A 19,818-nucleotide genomic window follows, 5' to 3' on the forward strand; every position below is an offset into this window, starting at 1 on the left:
TTGTGGGGAAGAGGGAAGATTTCCAGAATCGGCCTGAATAGGGAGTCTCTGGCAAGATAAGGAGACCAGACCAGGTTCTGCTTTGTCTCATTAGCTCTAAGTTGGCTATAGAGCTAAAGAGCTAACTTTTTATCCTAACCAAGGCCCCGAGCAGGTGGCTCGCTAAGTGTTTGCTTGACTCATTTGTTTGTTTATTTTTTTCTCTCCTACACTTAACTCATCTGGCATGGCCAGCTCCTCTCATCTCCCTTGTCCAGCCTACAGCCATTAGAGCTAGCAGGGAGAGAGAAGATATAGGAGTGAATGGTGGTCATTCCCTCATTCCAAGACAGGGTCAATGGATGGACTTTCTAGGCTCCTAAAAACCCATCTATATATTCATCCACATAGCCATGCACACATTCATCCCTCACCCATCTACTCATGTATTTATCCATCCGTAATCCACCCATCAACCGATCCATCTATCCATCTGACTTATTTGTTCTAAGAAGGCTCAGGCTGGGCTCCTCTAGACATTCAGTAGCTGGAGGGATTTGGGGGGGTTGGGGCTGGCTCAAAGATTGAGGTTGTCTTGGTGGTTCCTTCAGTCCTTTATCCATTCAAGCAGAGAGGGAAGGAAAAGGACAGGCCTGATTCAAAATGTGGTATCACTTCCTGAACAGGCTCATAGTAGAAAGTGCTCACAGAATATTTGCTGTATGAGTGAATGGCCTAGGCCCTAAACTTCTAAGGACCCTAGTGAAATATTTTTTTTTTATCCTCACCTGAGGACATTTTCCCATTTTTTATTCAGGTAGTAGAGTAGGAGGAAGAGAGAGAGAGAAAAACATCGATGTAAAGGGACACATTGAATGGCTGCCTTCCGCGTGACCCAACCAGGGCTGGGGACAAACCGCAACTGAGGTACGTGCCCTTAGTGGGAACCGAACCTGGGTCTCTCTGGACCATAGGCCGACGCTCTAACCGCTGAGCCAAACCAACCAGGGCCCTAGTGAATATTAAGTGCTTCTCGTGGTAAAAACCTGGTCTTGGCACTGCCTCCTGACAGTTCTGTCTTATTCTGCTGTCTTTTTCAGGATCACTGTGCAGGTGTTGGGGCATTGGGGAGCCAGCCCCCTTGTACATGGGGCACTTGGGGATTTAAGGCCAGTGACCCAGAGTGTTAGGTGACTTAGGGAGCTCCAGGTTGCCTTACCTCTTTTTATGTAAAGTCTACCTTAACTTTCTTTAGGTGACCTTGGGGAAAGGATGTGTGTGTGTGTGTGTGTGTGTGTGTGTGTGTGTGTGTGTGTCTGTCTATGCAAAGGGTTGGGCCAAAGTGGCTGGGAAGACCAACCATTCATCAGTGGAAGGTCCAGAATTTAGCTACAGGGGAGACTCTTGGGCTGAGGAGGATTCTCTGATATACTGATTATGAAGAGGGTTTGCAAAATCTGACACTGGGAGCAGTTCTGATGTTCTAGGAGATTGGACTGCTGTAGCCATGGGACTGGATGGGGTCCTTGGCCCTACTGAAGAACTGCCTTAACATGGGCCAGGCTTCCAGGATCTCTGAGATGTCCAGGGAACCAACCTACACCTGCCAAAAGTAATCTTTCTTTAAGATTTCCATGGGCTCTCCATTACCTGCCAGGCACACAGGGCCCTTCACAGTCTGGCCTAACCTAGTCTCCAACCCCAGTTCCTGTTCCTCCTTTCTATATATTGTGGACTGTGGTCACATTACTTTCTACTCATATTTTAGTTGGCCTGAAACTATCTATTGAGAAGACACTGCTGAGTTAGAGATTAACACAGTGAATAAGACAGGTAAGAGTCCCTGCCTTCATGGTGTTTATAGTCTTGTGGGGAAGGCAGATATTAAACAGATAATTGCTTCTCAAATACAAAATGATTGGGCCTGTGTCTCTGCCTTTAATATCCTTTTCTCTGTTCCACCCTGTCAAGCATACACAATCACCAAGCCCCTAATTCAATTATCTTCTTTATGAAGCCTTTCTGACTCTTCTCCCTGTAAATGGTAGAGCTTAGCTGCTTCCTTCTTTGGTCCTATAGCGTTCTGGTCACTTCTTTCTTGCTGTATCGATTATATTGTATTATGATGACTTGCCTCTCTCCCCTTATCAGCCTACTGTCTATTTTGTGGTAGGCACTTAAATACATTATTACATTTAATTCTCAAAACAACCTGTAAGGTTAGTTGTCCTACCTCATTTTACAGATGAAGGACACTGAAGTTCAGAGGGGTTAAATGACTTAGAACAACTTCCCATCAGTGACATAGCCAGGATATTGAAGAACCAAGGTTAGAACCCATATGTGTCTGACTTTCAGTCCTGTGTTTCTAACTACTATGTCATAAAGCCTTTAAAAGTAATCCTTCTGTGTGAGTGGAGCAGTGGTGTGGTCTGCAGCACTCCTATCCCATGCCTGGGATCGTCTGAAAAGTAGGCAATGCTTCATGAATTCTTTATAATAACTCTGTCCTTATATACTTATTTTAGTATTTGTACTTCCAGTGTGAGTGCAAATAATAAAACCCATCAAAGGGATGAAGGGAGAAATAGACTTAAAGTGTGTTTAGGGGCAGTTTTTTTCCTTGCCTTCGAAGTGAGCTCAGCCTTCAAAAGAATCCACTGAATTTGAATCCTCAATGAGGAGAGGAGAAATACAAAGTTTGGGGCCGTTATGAGCTTTGCTCCCGCCCAGCAAAAGAGCCTCTTCTGCTAGACTCTAGGTAGAAATTAACTTCACTTTCATTTGAGAAATAACCAAATTCATAAGTTTGGTTAATAAACATTTTGTCGGGAGTGGGGCGTACAATGAATAAGTCAACGAATGAACCTGTGGTTAGGAGTCCCTGCTTGAGGATCCAGCCTGTTCTCATGGCCCAGGACAGCTAGGCTCTGCCTTTAGGACTAAAGGTATGTGGCCTGACTTAATGGGATCCTGTCCTTATCCTGTCGGGCAGGCTGCCAGGTAACAGGGGCGTGGAGGAGCTCCATCCTTCCACCCCAACACTTGGGGGCTTCTGGGACTTTCCCACAGGGATTGTCCTGCAAGTGCCTCCATAGTTTTGAGTCAAGGCTGAAGGCTGAGAGCCCAGAGTAGAGCCATAGCTGGATAAGATTACAGTTTTCTCCTGCTCTGATTACAAGCAGCTTATCTGCGTTTCACTGTTGTGGCTCTTCACAGACTCAGGAAAAAAAAAAGGAAAATCTCATCTGTTCTTGTTGTGTACTTTTCAGAGAGTCGATGAGTGGATGGCGAAGGAAGGCCTCTTAGATCCAAACGTCAAGTCAATTTTTGTCACCTGTGGAGACTGGGACTTAAAAATCATGTGAGTATGAGATGGGCTACTTTGCTGGAAGGGCTTGGAATGTGTGGGACCATTTCTTGCCTTTCACAGAAATAAATGCCTAAACCTACAGCCAGCTGGGTCAGGGAGTCCCTGCATTTGGAGGGGGGCTGTCAGCATGAGAATAGGGCTGGGAGCCCTGCCTTCTGCCTCTGGATCAGGGAGTGGAGAGATCAAGGACTCTGCTGGGACTGCTGTTGTTAGGCCTTCCTGACTTTGCCAGGTCTTACTGCTTAGGACAGTGCTGCAGTTGCAGGGCTACGTGTCATTGACCTGAAAGGAAGGAGTTAAAAAGATGGTCTTTATTTTTTAACCAGATGCATAGTATTTATTATTCTAAGTGCATTAGAAATAATAACTTATTTTATAACTATAGGTACTTTTTTGTTTTTTAATCCTCACCCGAGGACATTTTTGCATTTATCTTCAGATAGAGCGGGAGGGAGGGAAGGAGAAAGAGAGAGAGAAACATTGTTGTGAGAGAAACACATCGAGTGGTTGCCACCCACAAGACCTCAACCAGGGCCGGGGACAAACCGAAACCGAGGTGCGTGCCCTTAGTGGGAACCGAACCCAAGACTCTGGTCTGCAGGCTGACGCTCTAACCGCTGAGCCAAACCAGCCAGGGCTAACTATAGGTACTTTTATTATTTCTATTTTTATAGATGATAAGATTAGGGCACAAAGAGGTTAGGTAACTTGCCCAAGAACACAGAGGACCAGGATTCGAACCTAGGCAACCTGGCTCCAGGGTCCTTTCTCTTAACCATTATACTGTGCTATCCTCTTATCTGGGATACCAGGCCCTGATGATCCCACTGAGAGTCCAGTGGTGGGATGAGAGAGGGCTGCTTTTAGGAAGCTGCCCAAGTCACCAGCCTCCTCTGTTCTCCTTTGTCCCACTGCTTTTTCTCCTTTGTCTCCTGATCCTGGAAGACAAACCTGGTTCCTTTGCTGGGCTGACACTTCTGTCTCTTGTCTATCCTCATGGATACCTGGCTTCAAACAGCCCCCAGGGAACTAAAGTGGGGTGAAGGTAGTGGGGGCACTGTTTGCTGAGGATTGATAGAATCAATAACTCTGTGTTCTTTGTGACTGAAGGTGGCAGCAAGCTGTGTGTGTGTGTGTGTGTGTGTGTGTGTGTACACGAGTGCACGCGCATGTGCCTGCGCTTTTGCGCATAGGGCGGGGTGTTGGTGGGGAGTGAGGAATAGTGTTTCTGGAGTGACATTTCCTATCAAATCAAGCATTATCTTCTCACCAAGGTCTTTTTTTATGCCTTTTGGATGCTGGGCATTGAGGGAAAGTTTTGCACCTAGCTTGGTGGGTGTCAGGCCTGCAGTTGGACACCAACTCTCTAGGTAAGACAGGAGAAAGAAGAACAAGTCCAGGTCATATACACACCCACACACCTCATCTCCTACATCCCTTAGGTTGTGTGCACACACTGAGTGCACACCTGCAGGTTTGCACACACAGCTCAGAGCCCCAGAGGATCTCTGCACTTCCAGATGACACTTGTTTGTCAGGGAAATGAAACAGGCTGGGCTGATGTGAATCAAAGGAGGCCTCCATGGAGAAAACGAGGAGGAGGAAGGCTGTTGTTTTTGTTTATGGTGTCCAGGCAGCTTTGAGCACTTGAAGCAGAGAAGGGACTTGAATGGAGCTCTGCAGCATAGGAGGAGCTGTCTGGGGCGGGGCAGAGTGCAGGCTGGTACCCAGAGCTCTGAGGCTCCTGTGGGTCCAGAGGCCTGGTTCCTCCAGGCAGGCTCCCAGGATTCCCACTCTTCTAGTGGTTTTCCGTCTTTGATGTGTTCCTGTCACAAGCACCCACATTTCAGAATCTTTTGTGTTAACTGTGACTCGCGTACACACACAGGATGGGGCAAAAGTAGGTTTACAGTTATGAGTACACGAAACAGTTTATTCTTGTATTATTATTTATTCATTATTGTATTATTTTCCACATGAACAGCTGTAAACTTACTGCCCCATCCTGTATGTGCATATGAAAATTTTCCTGAGCATGAGGTTGGGGACTATGTGGCTTGACCCCTCAAGCTTGGAGTCTGGCCCATTTGAGCCTGCAGCGCCAGGTCAGCTGTTGGCACAGTGGGCTCTGGCAGAGTTTGGTGACTCAGGAGGCTGCTCTATATCTTCACAAGAAATGATGTCATCAAGAAGATGTGATCAAGAGGAGGGATAGGGTTGTTGAATCCAAGAATATATGAAAGGGAACCAAATTTTAATGAGCACGTAACTGTATGTCATTCAGTCCTTCTATCTTCTCTAGTAGGAGGTAGTATCCTTTTTATATCTGGAAAAAAAAATGAAAAACTGAGGCTCAGATTGGTAAAGACTCATAGCTAGACAGAATTGAATTCTGAGACCACGTGGCTTCCAAAAAGAAAAAGGGTTGGGCAGACTTGGGATGCTGGTTTGGGTTTGGGTTTGGGTTTGGGTTTGGGTTTGGGTTTGGGTTTGGGTTTGGGTTGGGAGAGCCAGTGAAGCTCCGAAGGAGTGTGCAGGAGGAAGCAGATGTCAGGTGGCAGGGGTTGGGGGGAGGAGAGCTCTGTGGCTGTCTTTTAGAAGCAGGACTCCGCATAACTGCTGGGAAGGCTCTTAATTAAATGTGTAACAAAATAAAAACAGCCAGAGAGGAAACCTAAGTAGTGCTGCGTGACAGCGCACAGCTTATCGTTGCTCCCGGAGCCTCTCGTCAGATGGCTCTCGTCAGAGCCCTCACCTTTTTATGCGCCTGGTAAAGGCTGGTGATGAGCCTGACAAGGGTGGTGTTAAACTGACACCCACAACTTGTTAGTATTTGGCTTACTTCTTATTTTGACATCCATTTTCAGATTTAACTAAGTCTAAGGAATTCAGCAAATATTTTCATTTCCCACTCTGGTTTCCCAGAGCCATGGCTCCTCGCTGCTATCCTTCCTCTCTTCCAACCCCTCTTCCCCCAGCCAGCTTTACATCACTTTCGTTGGAAAGGGCCTGATTAGTGAAGCACTGAGAAATGGGAACTGAAGTGGCAGCAGAAATCCCACTGGAGAAAAGAAATCTCCCGTCCTGACAAAATCATTTTGTGTCCATCTTTTGTCAAAACTGGATGAGCTGATACTCCAGATTTATGTGGGCTTTGATGCTATAGTCACAGATCCTGCTTAGGTGGGTTTTAATTTAGTAAGTGCAGATTTAATTTTCTTTGTAAACATGTTTAAGATCTGACACTTGTTCTGGCATTGGCCCCTTGGTCGGCTTGCCTTCCCTACCTGACCTGCCTTTGCTTTGCCTTACCTGGTGTTTCTGGAAGCTCCTCCCAGGGGTTAGTGTTCTTGCCCCTGTCTTCTCTCCTTTTCTTACCCAGGCAGCAATGTCTCTGTACAAGGACAGGTTTCATCTTTGGAGTGGTGGGAGGGGAGGGCTGGTGCAGGATGAGGAATGATACCTACATAGGTGCCACCATCAAGGAACTCAGATTTCAGCCTGGAGCTTGAAGATCTGGGTTCACCAACTGAACTGCACAGAGCAGCCGAGAAGCTAGATTGGAATCTTTCTTTCCTAGTGGCCTGTGAGTCTGAGGAGAGGGTAGATCAGGAAGAGAGAGAGAGATGGTGGTGGGGGTAAGGGTGGAGCGGGGCAGGGAAGAGCTGACATGAAGGAAGGCCTGGCCCTCAGTACAGGCTGGGAAGAGGACCTTTGGCAAGGATCAGGATAATCAGACTCTGCTCTGGTGAAGCAGGGTATAGGGCCTGCTCAGAGTCTGTTGTGAGGACCCTCAGCTAGCTCAGCCTCAGCTCTAGGATAGGGTTTTCCTTCCACTGGAGGTTGAAAGTGTAAATGCAGGGCTGCCTTCCTCATGAGGTGTGCATCCTCACCTCTGCTGGTGCTGTGCAGTTGTGAACCTGGAACACTTCAGGTTTTAGAAAGTCTGGAGATCAAAAGATACTTGCTCAGATTTCTCTACTGTTTTGTTTAGGGAATGTGCACTCAGTGAGGGTGCCCTCAGGGCTGCAGTCAAGTGGCCAAGACTCTTGAAGAGCTATAGTCACCTAGAGAATAGTCTCGTAGTGATGGGATCACACACCTGGGAGCGAACTGTGGGGTAGTGATGATGTGTGTGTATATGGGTGTGTGTGTGTGTGTGTGTGTGTGTGTGTGTGTGTAGGATATAGATGAAAAGCTGGGACTTCTTGGCATCATTTAGCAGAGATGACCACTTCATCCTTCCTAAAATGCTGTTTATCTTTATTTTTCTGTCTCCTTTTTCTCTGACTTTTCCTTCACAGTGCTTTATGGATGCTTTCCCTTTCTTTCTTAAAATTTGTGTTTCTTAAATATTGGTGTTTCTTTTATCTCTATCCTAACTGTCTTTTCTTTTTATTCTGCACTCTCACACTTACCAGAGTGATCTCATCTTTTGCCATAGCTTTAACTATCCTCTGTATACTGATGTCTTCTAATCTTTTTCTGCAACTGAGAAGTGGAAACTGACATGGCAGCAGAGATCCCACTGCAGAAAAGACACTGTTCCATCTGCCATCTGAACCCCAAGCCTTCATATCCAGCTCCTATTCTCTATCCCCACCTAGATGTCCGTAGGCTGCTAAAAGCTCAAGGCTTATCTTTCCCTCAACACTAGACCTCCAACATTCCCTCAGATAATGACTCAGTAGTTCTGTCAGAAACCTGAGAATCATCCTTGATTCCTTTCACTAGCTATAACCAATTAATTGCCGCATCCTGTTGAGTCTTCCTCCCAGAGCTTTCTCAGAGTCATTGCCTTCTTTCCATCCCCATGTACACTGTCCTAGTTAAGGTCACAATACTCTTTGTGTATTATTAGAAAAGTCTTCTAATTAGTCTTTTTTGACTCTGGTCTTGCAGCTTTTATTCCATTCTCCTAATTGCAGCAGATTATGTGACACCCCTCGTTAATACCCTCTCCTTTGTTTGCACTGAGTAGCAGAGCCTTGGGATGTTCTCTAATTTCTTGGCTGCTGGTACCTGGTCTGGTGGTGGTGGTGGTCTGGACTCTAATGTTCATTTGATGCGGGGACATGGCTGGCTAGGAGGTGTGGTGGGGGACAACTTGGGGCTGCGTGAGAGACTCCTTGCAGAACTACAAATAAACAAATCCTCAGATCTGTTTTAAGAAAGCCACTGCCAGGCCCTGGCTGGTGTGGCTCAGTTGGTTGAGCATCATCCCATGCACCAAAGGTTGCCAGTTCAATTCCTGGTCAGAATTGCGGGCTCAATCCCTGATAAGGGGCGTGCAGGAGGCAGCCAGTTGATGTTCTGCTCTCACATCAGTGTTTTTTTTCCCTCCCTCTCCCTTCCTCTCTTTCTAAAAATCAATAGGAAAAAATCTTTAAGAAAAAAAGAAAAGAAAACCACTCTGACTATTGTTTGGGCACCCCTGTCCCTTAGTACATTTGAAAGCATGTGGGCCCTCTAAGCATGTGGGGCATCTTATGTCACTAAGCCCGTGAGATGTGCCAGAGGGTCCCTTGCTCGTGGATGTGCCAGAGGGTCCCAGCACAGAGCTGTATCACCTTTGATTAGCAGCCTGCTGGGGGAAGGGTTTTGAGTCAGAACTCCCTGGCAGTCCTGACTTGTCTCATTTCCCGATACTTTTATCTGTCACTGCAAGCGCTTGGGCTCTCCTCCTGAACTAATTAAGTTTGCATGTGTTTAGACACATTGCCAAATAGGGCTTAGCAAAGCGGAACTGAGCTACATCTCTTTCTGAGTAGGGAAGGAAGGGTATATGAATGCTCCCCCATGAGGGCCCCGGAGAAGCGTGGATGACATGGAGTGGGAGTATGTACAGATGATAGGCATTTTGCCCTGGCCCACCTAGGGCAGCAGGCCTGAAAAGCAGCCTTCTGATTGGCTGGCAGGGCAGGTGAGGCCCACCCGCCAGCTCTCCTAGTGAATGGGGCATTCTAAGAGGTCTGAGAATGGATAGAGGGCAGGCTCTGAGGTATGATTTTTCTCCCCAGCATAAGCAAAACTAAATGTCAAGTTTAGTGGGATTGCTGGGGGAGTTTGTAGGGCTGTGTGCTGTTTGCTGCCAGCCTGAAACCACCTGTGTGGCTAGCAGAGTGCAGGTGGCTTTTTTCCTAAGGCTGTGAGAAGTACAGTGGAGAAACACAGACAAACAGAAGGCCCAAGTTTCCTTTTTGCCTACAAGACTCCAGTTTCCCTGCTCAGTCTCATGATCTTTGTGAGGTGGCACCAGGCGGAGATGGAGAGAAGGAGAGTAGTGTTGCCCGGAGGTGGGGTTCAGCCTAATGGGTCACCATAGTGAGGTGACAGTGACAGTAATTTTTGTGTCAGACTGATGCCTGCCTATTCCTGGCACTGGGTGGCTTGAGTTCTGAGATGTACTGTGTCAGTACATACTTGGGTCCTATCCAGACAGCAGATGTGGGGGCATTCCCATATTGTGGACTCTCTGAGGTAGGGAGTAAGGCTCTTTTCTACAGAAGACAGGAGAGCTGGCTGACAGCCACACTCAGAGCCTCAGTTCTATAGCTCTGAAGCCACTGGGTCAGCTTCCTGGCCACGAAGAGGCTCAGTCAGGCCAGGCTCCCAGTGCACACAGACTCTGTGTGTGTGTGTGTGGGGGGGGGGGTGTTCTGGAGGTTGTATAGGAATTCTGGGCCTTTGAGCTGTAGCCAAAGCCCAGAGAGAACAAGAACCAGACCTTCTGCCCTCCCTTCAGCTTCCCTAGAGCCCTCTCGTCAGCAAAGGTGCGTCGGGTTAGCCCCAAGAAGGCAGCTTGAGTTGATGGGGTCATGTTTCAGCTGCAGCTAATCCAAGTCACTCGATATAAATCTGTCCCTGCTGCCTCTCCCCTCCCTCCCATCCCCAACCCTCAGACGGGGAAATGAATCTTGGCCCTCACCCTGAATACATCATGGCAGGCTTGCCTCTAATGAGAGAGGGCCATTCATTGTGGGGTGAAGCTCCCTGCAGAGCCTGGGATGCCATTAATTAAAGAAGAGCCACCTGAAGCCAGTCGTGCGGTACAGCCTGCCACACGCTCAGATGGAGTGGTGGTGGGGTAGCCTCGTTAGCCTGACAGCTTCTTGGGCTGAGAGTTCACAAGCTTGAAGGAACGAGGGGTGCCCCACTTCCACCTGAGAGCTCAATGCTCTGTGCTTCTGGGTCCCGCATCCTCACAAATGCAGGACCCCCCCCCCCCGCAATTGTCTTGGGGCCTAGAACTGGCATAAAGGGGCTCCTGATTGTGGTCTTGGCCGGGGACTATTTCCCATGTTTCCCATGGCAGGCCCTAGGGCAAGAGCAGGTTTCTCTGGAGACCGAGCAGGCTTCTGGTTCCCTATCTGTGCTCCCTTCCCAGTCTTCTCCATGTTCTGTGACTGCAGGTCAACAGGCAGCTCATCTTGCATCCTTCCCTCAGAGCCCGAGTTTGTGGAAGCTAGTCGGCTCTGGGAGGACTTTGGGCCTGCAGGGCCACTGGAGGAGATGTTCGTAGTTCCCTTGGCAGACGGCCTTGGGTGTTGCACCTCTGAAGGGTGAAACTTCAGTGGCAGCCTCATCTCACCCCCTGGGAAGGTGTCAGAGGTCTAAAGAACATTAGTGGTTATAGGAACCCCTGGAATGGAAGGTTTGCTCAATTAAAATCCCAATAAAAGATAAAGATATTTGTATAGTAAATAATCAGGTTTTGAGATGTTTTGGCAGTGGGAGCCTCGTGCTTTGGTCTACTGTAGAGCTGCTGACAGGATGGTTCTTTAGTGCTTAACTGATCCTGAGGCAAGTGTTGCTGCCTAGGTTCTGGTCCCTGGACTTATATCTGGAACTCCCCTTGGCCATCTGTGAGGGTCTTACTGCCTCTTCCTTGCTGGCAGGAGGGGCTCTAGGCTCTGAGACCTTTGCTGTAGCCCAGAGTTGGGGTAGCTTAGCCATTCTCTGCCTGGGTTGTCAAGAAGACAGATTGGTCTTATGTCTGTGGCTCTTCAGAGCTGTCTTTGGAAGTCTAGTTCTATGCTCTGTGGCAGAATTTGACAGACAGTCTGCTTCAGAGAGTCTCAGAAACAGCTGGGGGCATGACTTGATCATCTGATCCATCTCTGCTTCCCTGGAGCTCGCCGGGTGTGAAATAGAGGCTGCATGGGGCCTCCCACCAGGCCATGACACCTAGGACTTGGGCTACACTCTTTTGTGATTTGAACATTTTTGGATCTTTCAAGGCCCTGGCCAACTGCATGGGTCCTCCGTCCTCTTGCAGATAGAGAGTGAAGGCTGAAGGGCTTGTGCCCTGAACTAAAGAAGGAGCTGCTGTTGCTCTTGGGTATTTTTTTCCTTTACGTGAGATATTTTTGTTTTTTTAAAATTCTTTGTGTGACTCTTGAGATCCAACTTTTAAAAAAATCTTTCTAGAAGTTAAGGTATGAAATAATTATAGTGGGGTACATAGAGTATACAAATGTGAAATGTATAGCTCATTTTATTTTTGTTACATACCTACCTGTGTAACCACCACCCAGAGCAAAGTGAAGGAGCTTTTCCATCATCCCAGAAAATTTCCCTGTGCCCCTTTCCCTGCTAGGTAAACACTGTTCTGAATCTATTACTTTTGCTTGTTGTTGACATTCATATAAATGGAATCATACAAGGTGTATGTGTCTGACTTTCTTTGCTCAACATAACGTACAAGAGATACATCCATGTTACTTTATGTATCAGTTCAACCTTTTTAATTGCTGTGTAATATTCCATTGTGTTACTATACTATAGTTTATTCTACTTTTGTTGGACTACTTACTTTTTTTTTTTAATCTTCACCCAAGGATATTTTTTTCCGTTGTTTTTTTTTTTTTTTTTAGATAGAGTGGGAGGGAAGAAGGGAGAGAGAGAGAAACATTGATGTGAGAGACACATTGATTGGTTGCTTCCTGCATGACCCCAACCAGGCTGGGGATCGAACCTGCAACCGAGGTAGTGCCCTTGACCAGGAATCAAACCCACAACTTCAGTCTACGGGCTGTCACTCCAACAGCTGAGCCAAATTGGCCAGGGCTACCTACCTCCTTTAGTCCTTGAATATATATTTGTTGAATGAGTATGTGAATGTTCAATCTGTTATGAGAATTTCCCTAGGTTATCAGCTTGTTCAAAACCCACTTCATCTTTTAAAACCTGTTTCCAGTCCCTTGGGCATATGTTCTTTCTTGTTTCTTCTGAAATCCACACAGGCCTCCATCTTCTTTGAATTTCTGTGATAGGGAGAGGATGGGCTGACCCCAGGCCTGTGGAAGTGGCTTTGGAGCTATACTGACCCATGTATTTATTCTTTCAGCAGATGTTTATTGAATACCCATTATAAGCCTTGCACTGTTCTAGGTACTGAGGATACAGAGAGCTCAAGCTTCCAAAACCTTCTCCCTTTGTGGAGTTTATATTCCAGTGCATGCATCTAGCACTGCCCTCTGCCTACCGAACCTCAGTGCCAGAAGAATCTTAGTCTTGTCCAGGCTCCTCTTCCTGTGGGGTTCTGCAGGAGCTAGGTGGCATTGGCCCTTGTCACCTTGACAAGGCCTCCCTAGGACTTGTGGGCTTTGGTCTCCCTTTTCTGCTACTGTTGCTGCTTGGCATTGAAAGGGTTTCTCAATAGGAGTCTGATTCTCTCTGTGAGGGGAGAGAATTAATCTCCCAACTTTCCATGCCTGTCAGGTGAGTGACCTCTGTTTTGTCAGCGCTTGCCAGTCTGTCCTCTAATTCCCAGCCAGGGTAAAGGAGACATGACTTTGTGCTGAAGCAAAGCACCAGTCTTTGAGCGCAGATGCTGCACCCATCCAGGCACTGGGACCATCGAGGAAGCTCTGTGGGGATCTCCTCGCAGGTACACAGGCACCGGGAGGTCACCAGGGCATTGGCACCTGAGCAGCTTTGGTCCTGAACTGTGGTTGGCAGAGTCAAGGAAGGAAGGTGCCCTGCCATTGTATTCTCCCTAACCACCATCTGTGCAGAGGGACAGCTGCTTCAGTGGGGTCTAAAATAGTTTTCTTTCTGTCAGGCTCCTAAGAGCACGCGAGAGTCTGTGAACACCAGAAAGGAAGAAGAGTCGGGGAGCAGGGGTTGGAAAATAAAGACCAGGGAGCTCCAAGGCTGTGGTTGGCATGGTGGCCCCATGGTTCAGTGATCTGTGGACTTGAGCTCAACTCTGTAGGGCTTTGGGAACGGTGGCTGTGAGTGGCTGGGATCAATTCTCGGTGTCCCTGGCTAAAGGGTAACATGATTCAAACTTGTTAGTTCTGTAAAACTGTTTCTTCCAAAGCCTGCAAGGATGTTGGTTTGGGGAAGAAAGCCAGCCAGTCCAGAGAATCCCAGGAGCCTGACAGCCTTTTTCTCTGCGATTCTTTCTTGCAGGCAGCCTGAAGCAGCCTGTCTCTTTGTTAACAGAGTGACAGCAATGTGACACCATGGAAATAATTACTAACAAATCACGGTGCTGACTGCAAACAGCTCTCTGTCTTCAGAGGCATGTCAGGGTGCATTAGAGCAGGACTGGAGGAGCGGCAATGTGGGGGCTGAGGCGCAGCCCGCACTCAGACACTCTCTTCTTCTTCCCCCACCCTGACCCCTTTCTGCTATGTCTGACTTTCCTGCTTTTTCCCACTGGGTCAGCTAAGGGACCAGCTGAATAAGTAGCATGTGGCTAGTCCCACTTCCTCTGGGAAGGTAGCGAAGGCACCCGTCTTTCCTAAGGAACACCTGAGTAGTGATAAGAACCAGGAATTTTTCCATTGCAGAGCCTCCGAAAGGTAGAAGCATACTCCTGTTTCTGATTTACTCTCTGCCAGTTAGGACCAGCTTCATCTGCCAGTAGTTTGGGGGTGACAGTACTTTCTTCAGCTGGACCCGGAATGTGGGAGATGCCTTGCATCTCAGTGTTAGTTCAGCTCCCTTCCCCCACTAGCCCTGGTTTCTTCTTCAATTGCCATAGTCAGTTTTTGGTTAGTCGACTCTGTCCATTCCCTCTTGGTTAGCAGAGTGATCGCTTTGACTGTCAGGGCTGTAAATAATGTTCCTGGTGTGTGTGGCTGGAGGCAGCTGCATGGGGTGGGGAAAGGAGTGGGAGGAGGAGCAGCACTCCGATGGCTCCCTAGCTCGCCCCCCTCCCCTCTCATACAATATTTATCCAGGGATGGGAGTCAGATGCAGCGACCTCAGGGGTCACCCAGTTAAATAGCTTCTGAACCTCCCTGCATTCTAATTGCTGCAGTTGTCCTTTGCTCTGGAGACTTCTCCTCCCCATTGTCTGCTGAGGCACACACTAATGGCTGTCCTCCCTGGCCCTGCTGGGAGGCATGCCTGCATGGGGGTGGGGTGAAGGGCTCATTGCTACCTTCCTTTCCCCAGGGATAAGGGAATCTAGGGCCTATTAACAAGTGGCTTTAGCCAGGAGGAGCACAGAACCCTACCTCCCCCTTGCTCCCTCCCCAAGCTGGCAAGAGAAGGAGGTCCAAGCCATGGGCTTAGTTAATGGGGCCAAGGGGCTTCACCCATTTCCAATCCTCGTGACTCATCATAGGGGAACAGACCTTTGAGTACTCTGCTAAGTACCATGTTCATCATCCTATGTTCTCATAGTCCCACATTCAGGGTTTAGAAACTTCTTATGTGTGATATTTCCTATTGGAATATTTTGCCCAAAGATTGGCCACATGTAAGTCTCTTTGGTCCCTGGCAGGCCGGTATAGATGACTGATGATGGTAGCAGTCCCTGTTGAAAGCTGCTCTGGGCCCAGTAAGTACTGTGCTGGGAGCTAGAGGGACCACCGGGTGATCAGGGCAGAAAGAGCAGTATGTGCATAACTAATCACAGGCTAAGCAAAGTAGAATATGAGTACGCTATGAAGAAGATAGAAAACAAGTAGTATGAGAACCCAGAGGAGCATAGTGGAGAGACCGTATGGATAGTATTTGTTTTTAGCAGTAAACTTAAAAACAACAACAACAACAACACACCAACATATTAAAGAAAGCCCAATATTACAAAATATACAAAAGTTGAGTTGTTCTGGTTGAAGCTGGGACAAGGCCCAACCCATTCTTCCTCCTCTCCCAGTCCACAAAGTGTCCTGACATCCCTCCTAGAAGCCTAGAGCTCCACGGAGCACCGTTTAAAAACCACCAACTTGTTCTAATGCCAGAAGTGTGACTCTGTGTTGAATGTGTGCTCACATATGTTGAAGGATTCAGTGGAGCTGGGATCAGGGTAGACAAGATCAGCCAGAGGTTTAGAGGGAACAGGTGTGTCTCTGAGTGTTTTGGAGCAGAGGTCAGACTGTATCCCAGACCTGAACGCTTCAGGATGCCTCTCTGTGGAGCCTCCAGAGGGCAATGTAGGCCATACAAAGGCAGCCCAGGCAAAGGGTCAAGATGGTCACAGGCCAGGTAGAGACTAGTAGGGGATGAGTGAGCTGACTTGGAGCTCCTAATTTTCCTGGCCAAAAGGAGGATAAATAGCTCATCAGCTGAGACATTGACCAAAGTGCCCTGGAAACTTCCTGCTCCACCTCTTCCCTTGACCCCACTGCCTGCTGAGGCCTCTTCCATTCCACCTAGAAAAAAGAGCTCTGGCTAGGTCCTGGTAGCAGCTCCAACATTTCCTGCAGTCACAGCAGGTGGAAGAATTGCCCTGGGAGGGTTCCTGGAAAGACACTTGTCTTGTTTCATGGAGAGGGGCTGGGGAGAAAAAAGTTATTTGATTTCATGGGAGTATTTGTGGCACTGGGAAGATGCATGTTATACTGTTCCATAGGATGTCTGTAGCACTGTGTGCTTCATGTCATTTATGTGGGCTCTGAATAGGAGAAATGGGAGTAGAGATAGTTGCTAGTGGGCCAGAAAGCAGTGGAGCAGAGAGGCGTTATATACGTGCCTTTTGGAAGCTTCGAGCAACTTCCTGGCAATGGGGATTTGAGGTTGGTTTTCTCTGGGAGGACTGGCAACCTGGCCTATGGGGCGTCCCTCTGCACCAGCCTGTGTTCTGGTTTCTGTTTGGGAACTCTCCAGAGCAGCATGTCTGGGAACACTTCCAGCTGTGCTGCCAGACCCAGACGCAGGTGACGGCCTTTCGTCTGTACCATAGGGAAACCAAGAGGAAATTAAATGTCATTTGCCCCCTGCATAGCAGGTTGCTGCCAGATCAGACACTGCTGATCAGAGCCGTGCAGAGGGCACCCAAGGGAAAGCTTATGCCTGCAACCATGCCCTCTGAGCTGTGGAGACTCCCAGGTGATGGCCTGGCTCACTCCCAGGCCTTTCTCTGCCAGTCTGGGTTCACCCTGGCCCAGAGCCCAGCTCTGTGCTACATGACAGCTGTGTCCCATGCCAGGCCAGAGGTGTATATGTACCAGTGGGAGGGAATGGAGGGGAAGGGCAGTAGAGGACATACAGGAAACAGTGAGGTGATCAACCCTTCTTCAGAGGAGCTGCATGGTATTGTGGAAAAGAGCAGGGTCTTTATTAAAAATTAAGAGACCCCACCCTGGCCAGTTTGGCCCAGCGGTTAGAGCTTGGCCTGGGGACCCAAGAGTCATGGGTTCGATTCCAGTCAAGGGCACGTGCCTCAGTTGCAGTTCATCCCCGGCCCTGGTCAGGGTCGTGTGGGAGGCAACCAATCGATGTCTCTCTCTCACATTGATGTTTCTCTCTCTCTCTCTCTCTCTCTCCCCCCACCCCCCCTCCTGTTCACTCTATCAAAAAATAAGTGGGGGAAAAAATATCCTTGGGTGAGGATTGGAAAAGAGAGAGAGAGAGAGAGAGAGAGAGACCTGGGTTCCAGTCCTGGCTCTACTACTTACTAGCTGTAGAATCTTGGGAAAGTCAAATTACTACTCTGAACCTCCCTTTTCTCATCTGTAAAATGGAGATTATAATAAGCTCTAGCTCCTGACATCTGTAGAGGAAGTAGCTTCCTGTTGGGACTGGTGCTAGAGTTTCCTCACCCCACCTCCCCTAGGTCTGAAGGATGATCTGGAGCCCCTGCCTGTCTGTGAAGTGACTTGGCTGAAATTGATGAGAAGTGGGGTAGGTAGTAAGTCTGCCCAGGAAGGCACAGCTGGTAATCTCCCCCTGCCTGAGGCCTTTCCTCCGTATCCTGGTTCTCTCAAACAAGCATCATAGGCCGTTATGAATGAGTATGGGTGATGGTGGTCACCCTCCTATCTGTGGGTCTCAGCAGGCTCCCTCCAGCCTCACACTTGCACTGCTCTTCCTGTTTGGGAGGATTTTAGGGCTTGTCCAACCCCTCCCTTGCCTTGAAGTCCTAGTGGCAGACCCTCTGCAATGACATTTATTAACAGGGCTTTGGGAAAGATGTTTTAATACTGTGAGAGTTCTCCCTAGAAAACTTCCCCCCATCTGAAGCATAGCTTGCTGGTAGTGAAATTCATTAGTGTTCCCTGACAGGCAGTGGCGACAGAGGCACTCGCTGTCTGCTTCCCGCTCCCTCGCTCTTGTGCTCCTGCTTCACGCACACTGATATTTAAAGCTGATGGGATGCTTATAGACTTCTTGTACCATGACAAGTTTGGGGAGGAGGGTGGGGGAAGAAGAGACAGACAAGGAGCCAGCTGTCACACTGGTATTTCAAACAGTACTCTCTCCTGACCCTTTGCAGGCTCCAGTGAGTGTATCATCTTTCTGAAGCCTGTGGTTGGAATTGTAACCTGCAGCTGTCCCAGAGGATGGGGGCATGTGTGGGGCAAAGTGAGCTGAGAAGTCAGTAGTGTCTTCTCCCAGGGCTGTGGGCAGACAGAGAAGCACAGAGTGACAGCCTGTGTGTGTGTGTGTGTGTGTGTGTGTGTGTGTGTGTGTGTGTGTGTGTCTTTTCAAGGAAAGGTCTTGTAAGTGCCCCCTAACTTTGTCCTTCCATCACCAGGAATGAGATGGCCCTTACTCGGTAATCTGTCCTGGAGCCATCATTACATTTCATGCTGTGGCTGTCTTCTGGGTTGACCTGGAAGCTACCTGAGTATGGGAATCAGGCTTGATTGGCCTCTGCCCCTTGAAGGTCCTGGGTCTCAGTGATACCTGTAAATAGGTGGTGGCAATTGAGGTAGGAAGTTCTCTCATTTTGTGTCTAGATCGGGGCCTTAACTTTTGTTCCCTGATATTTGGATTTGAAGAATGACTCCCAAGGTGCCTCCTCCATCCACAACTTCTCCTCTCATCCCCAAGCTTCTTGGAATTCATTTTTGCAACTGTTGAGTGGTTCTGGAACTTCCCCTTTGACTGTCATCCTCAGTAGTTTCTCCAGTATCCAATACCTGACTAAGGCACTGTCTTCTCAATGCAGGTGGCCTGGAAGCATCTTCAAAAGTTGTTGCAGGTTTGGTCTCAGCTGACCTTCTTACAGCCAGAATCCTTCTGTGCATGCTTATTTATACAATGTTTTCCTTGGCTGGCTCCTTGAACCATCACAGAGTAGGGCAGAGAGGTGATGTAACCTGCCTAAAGACACATGGTCACTTGACCACATTCTCTTAGTGTGGCAGAGCCATGTGCTGGTTGGGGGCTGTACTGCACTCTTTCTTCCCCACCCTGCCCCTCATCAGGGGCTTTTTTGGCCCCAGGCTCTGCAGTGGGGGAATCACTGGAGATTAGACCAGGCTACTCCACTCCCTGCTTTTTCAGCCTTGTCAGTGCCATCAGTGCTGCCATTGGCTTCCTCAGTTTCAGCACAACAGTGTGTGTGCATCTGGGGGCAGAGAGGGGTTGCTGGTAAAAACACCCTGGACATCTGGTGGAGGGTGGAACCAGAATGCCTTTTCTGCCTATAGACTCAAGTGTATTCTTGAACTGTCCAGTGTTGTCTTTAATGTGATCACTTCCTGTAACCCCCTTCACCCCCATCTTATCCCACCCTGAATTCTGTCCTTTGGGCTTCTAGAAGGGGTTGCTGGCATGAGGCTACTGTCTATGGATAGTGCCTTTATCTCCCTTCTGTTGTTGCCAATCCTGCTATGGCTGATAGCACTGGAGGCTCGGCCTACCAAGGGTGGCCCAGGCTGTGTCTTCCACCATGGTGCCATCTCGCAGGTGAGATGGAAACTAACTGACTTTGATAAGTAGGAGGCTCAAGCATTAATTTTTTATACATCAGCAGCGGCCAAGTGAGTGAATTCAATTATGAGTCTGCTTTCTCTCTACCCTCCCCCCCCCAATATGCTGGTTCAGAGCAGAGACTAAGGAACCTGTTGAAATGAGAAACCCCTATTTCCTGGCTTGACCCCCTCACTAATTCGGGTTAAATTGCTACGCTATTGCAGTGGTGACACATTGTGCCTGCCTCTGTTTGTATAAGAGGCTGCAGTGGGGGAGGAAGGACCAATTTGTGCAGAGATAAAAGGTGTCACAGGCAGATAACTAACGTCCCAGCCTCGTGCCTGCTCTCATTGTTGCTC

General features: G+C 48.4%; 1 protein-coding gene across 12 annotated transcripts in view; it reads left to right on the forward strand.

The window, feature by feature from the left end:
• Positions 1–19,818, forward strand: part of ERI3 (ERI1 exoribonuclease family member 3) — a 123,204-nt gene that overhangs the window by 38,934 nt on the left and 64,452 nt on the right. For 8 of the 12 annotated variants that reach the window (XM_036255670.1, XM_036255672.1, XM_036255665.1 and 5 more), the window contains one exon: positions 3,252–3,343. In XM_036255670.1, coding sequence (XP_036111563.1) covers positions 3,252–3,343 — 92 coding nt within the window. Of the gene's footprint in view, positions 1–2,224; positions 2,309–3,251; positions 3,344–17,372; positions 17,441–18,293; positions 18,334–19,818 lie in introns of those variants that run through there. The other 4 variants (XR_004958881.1, XR_004958880.1, XR_004958879.1 and 1 more) reach the window with 3 other exon arrangements.

Source organism: Molossus molossus, unplaced genomic scaffold (genome assembly GCF_014108415.1).
Source record: "Molossus molossus isolate mMolMol1 unplaced genomic scaffold, mMolMol1.p scaffold_m16_p_12, whole genome shotgun sequence".
Classification (NCBI taxonomy): domain Eukaryota; kingdom Metazoa; phylum Chordata; class Mammalia; order Chiroptera; family Molossidae; genus Molossus; species Molossus molossus.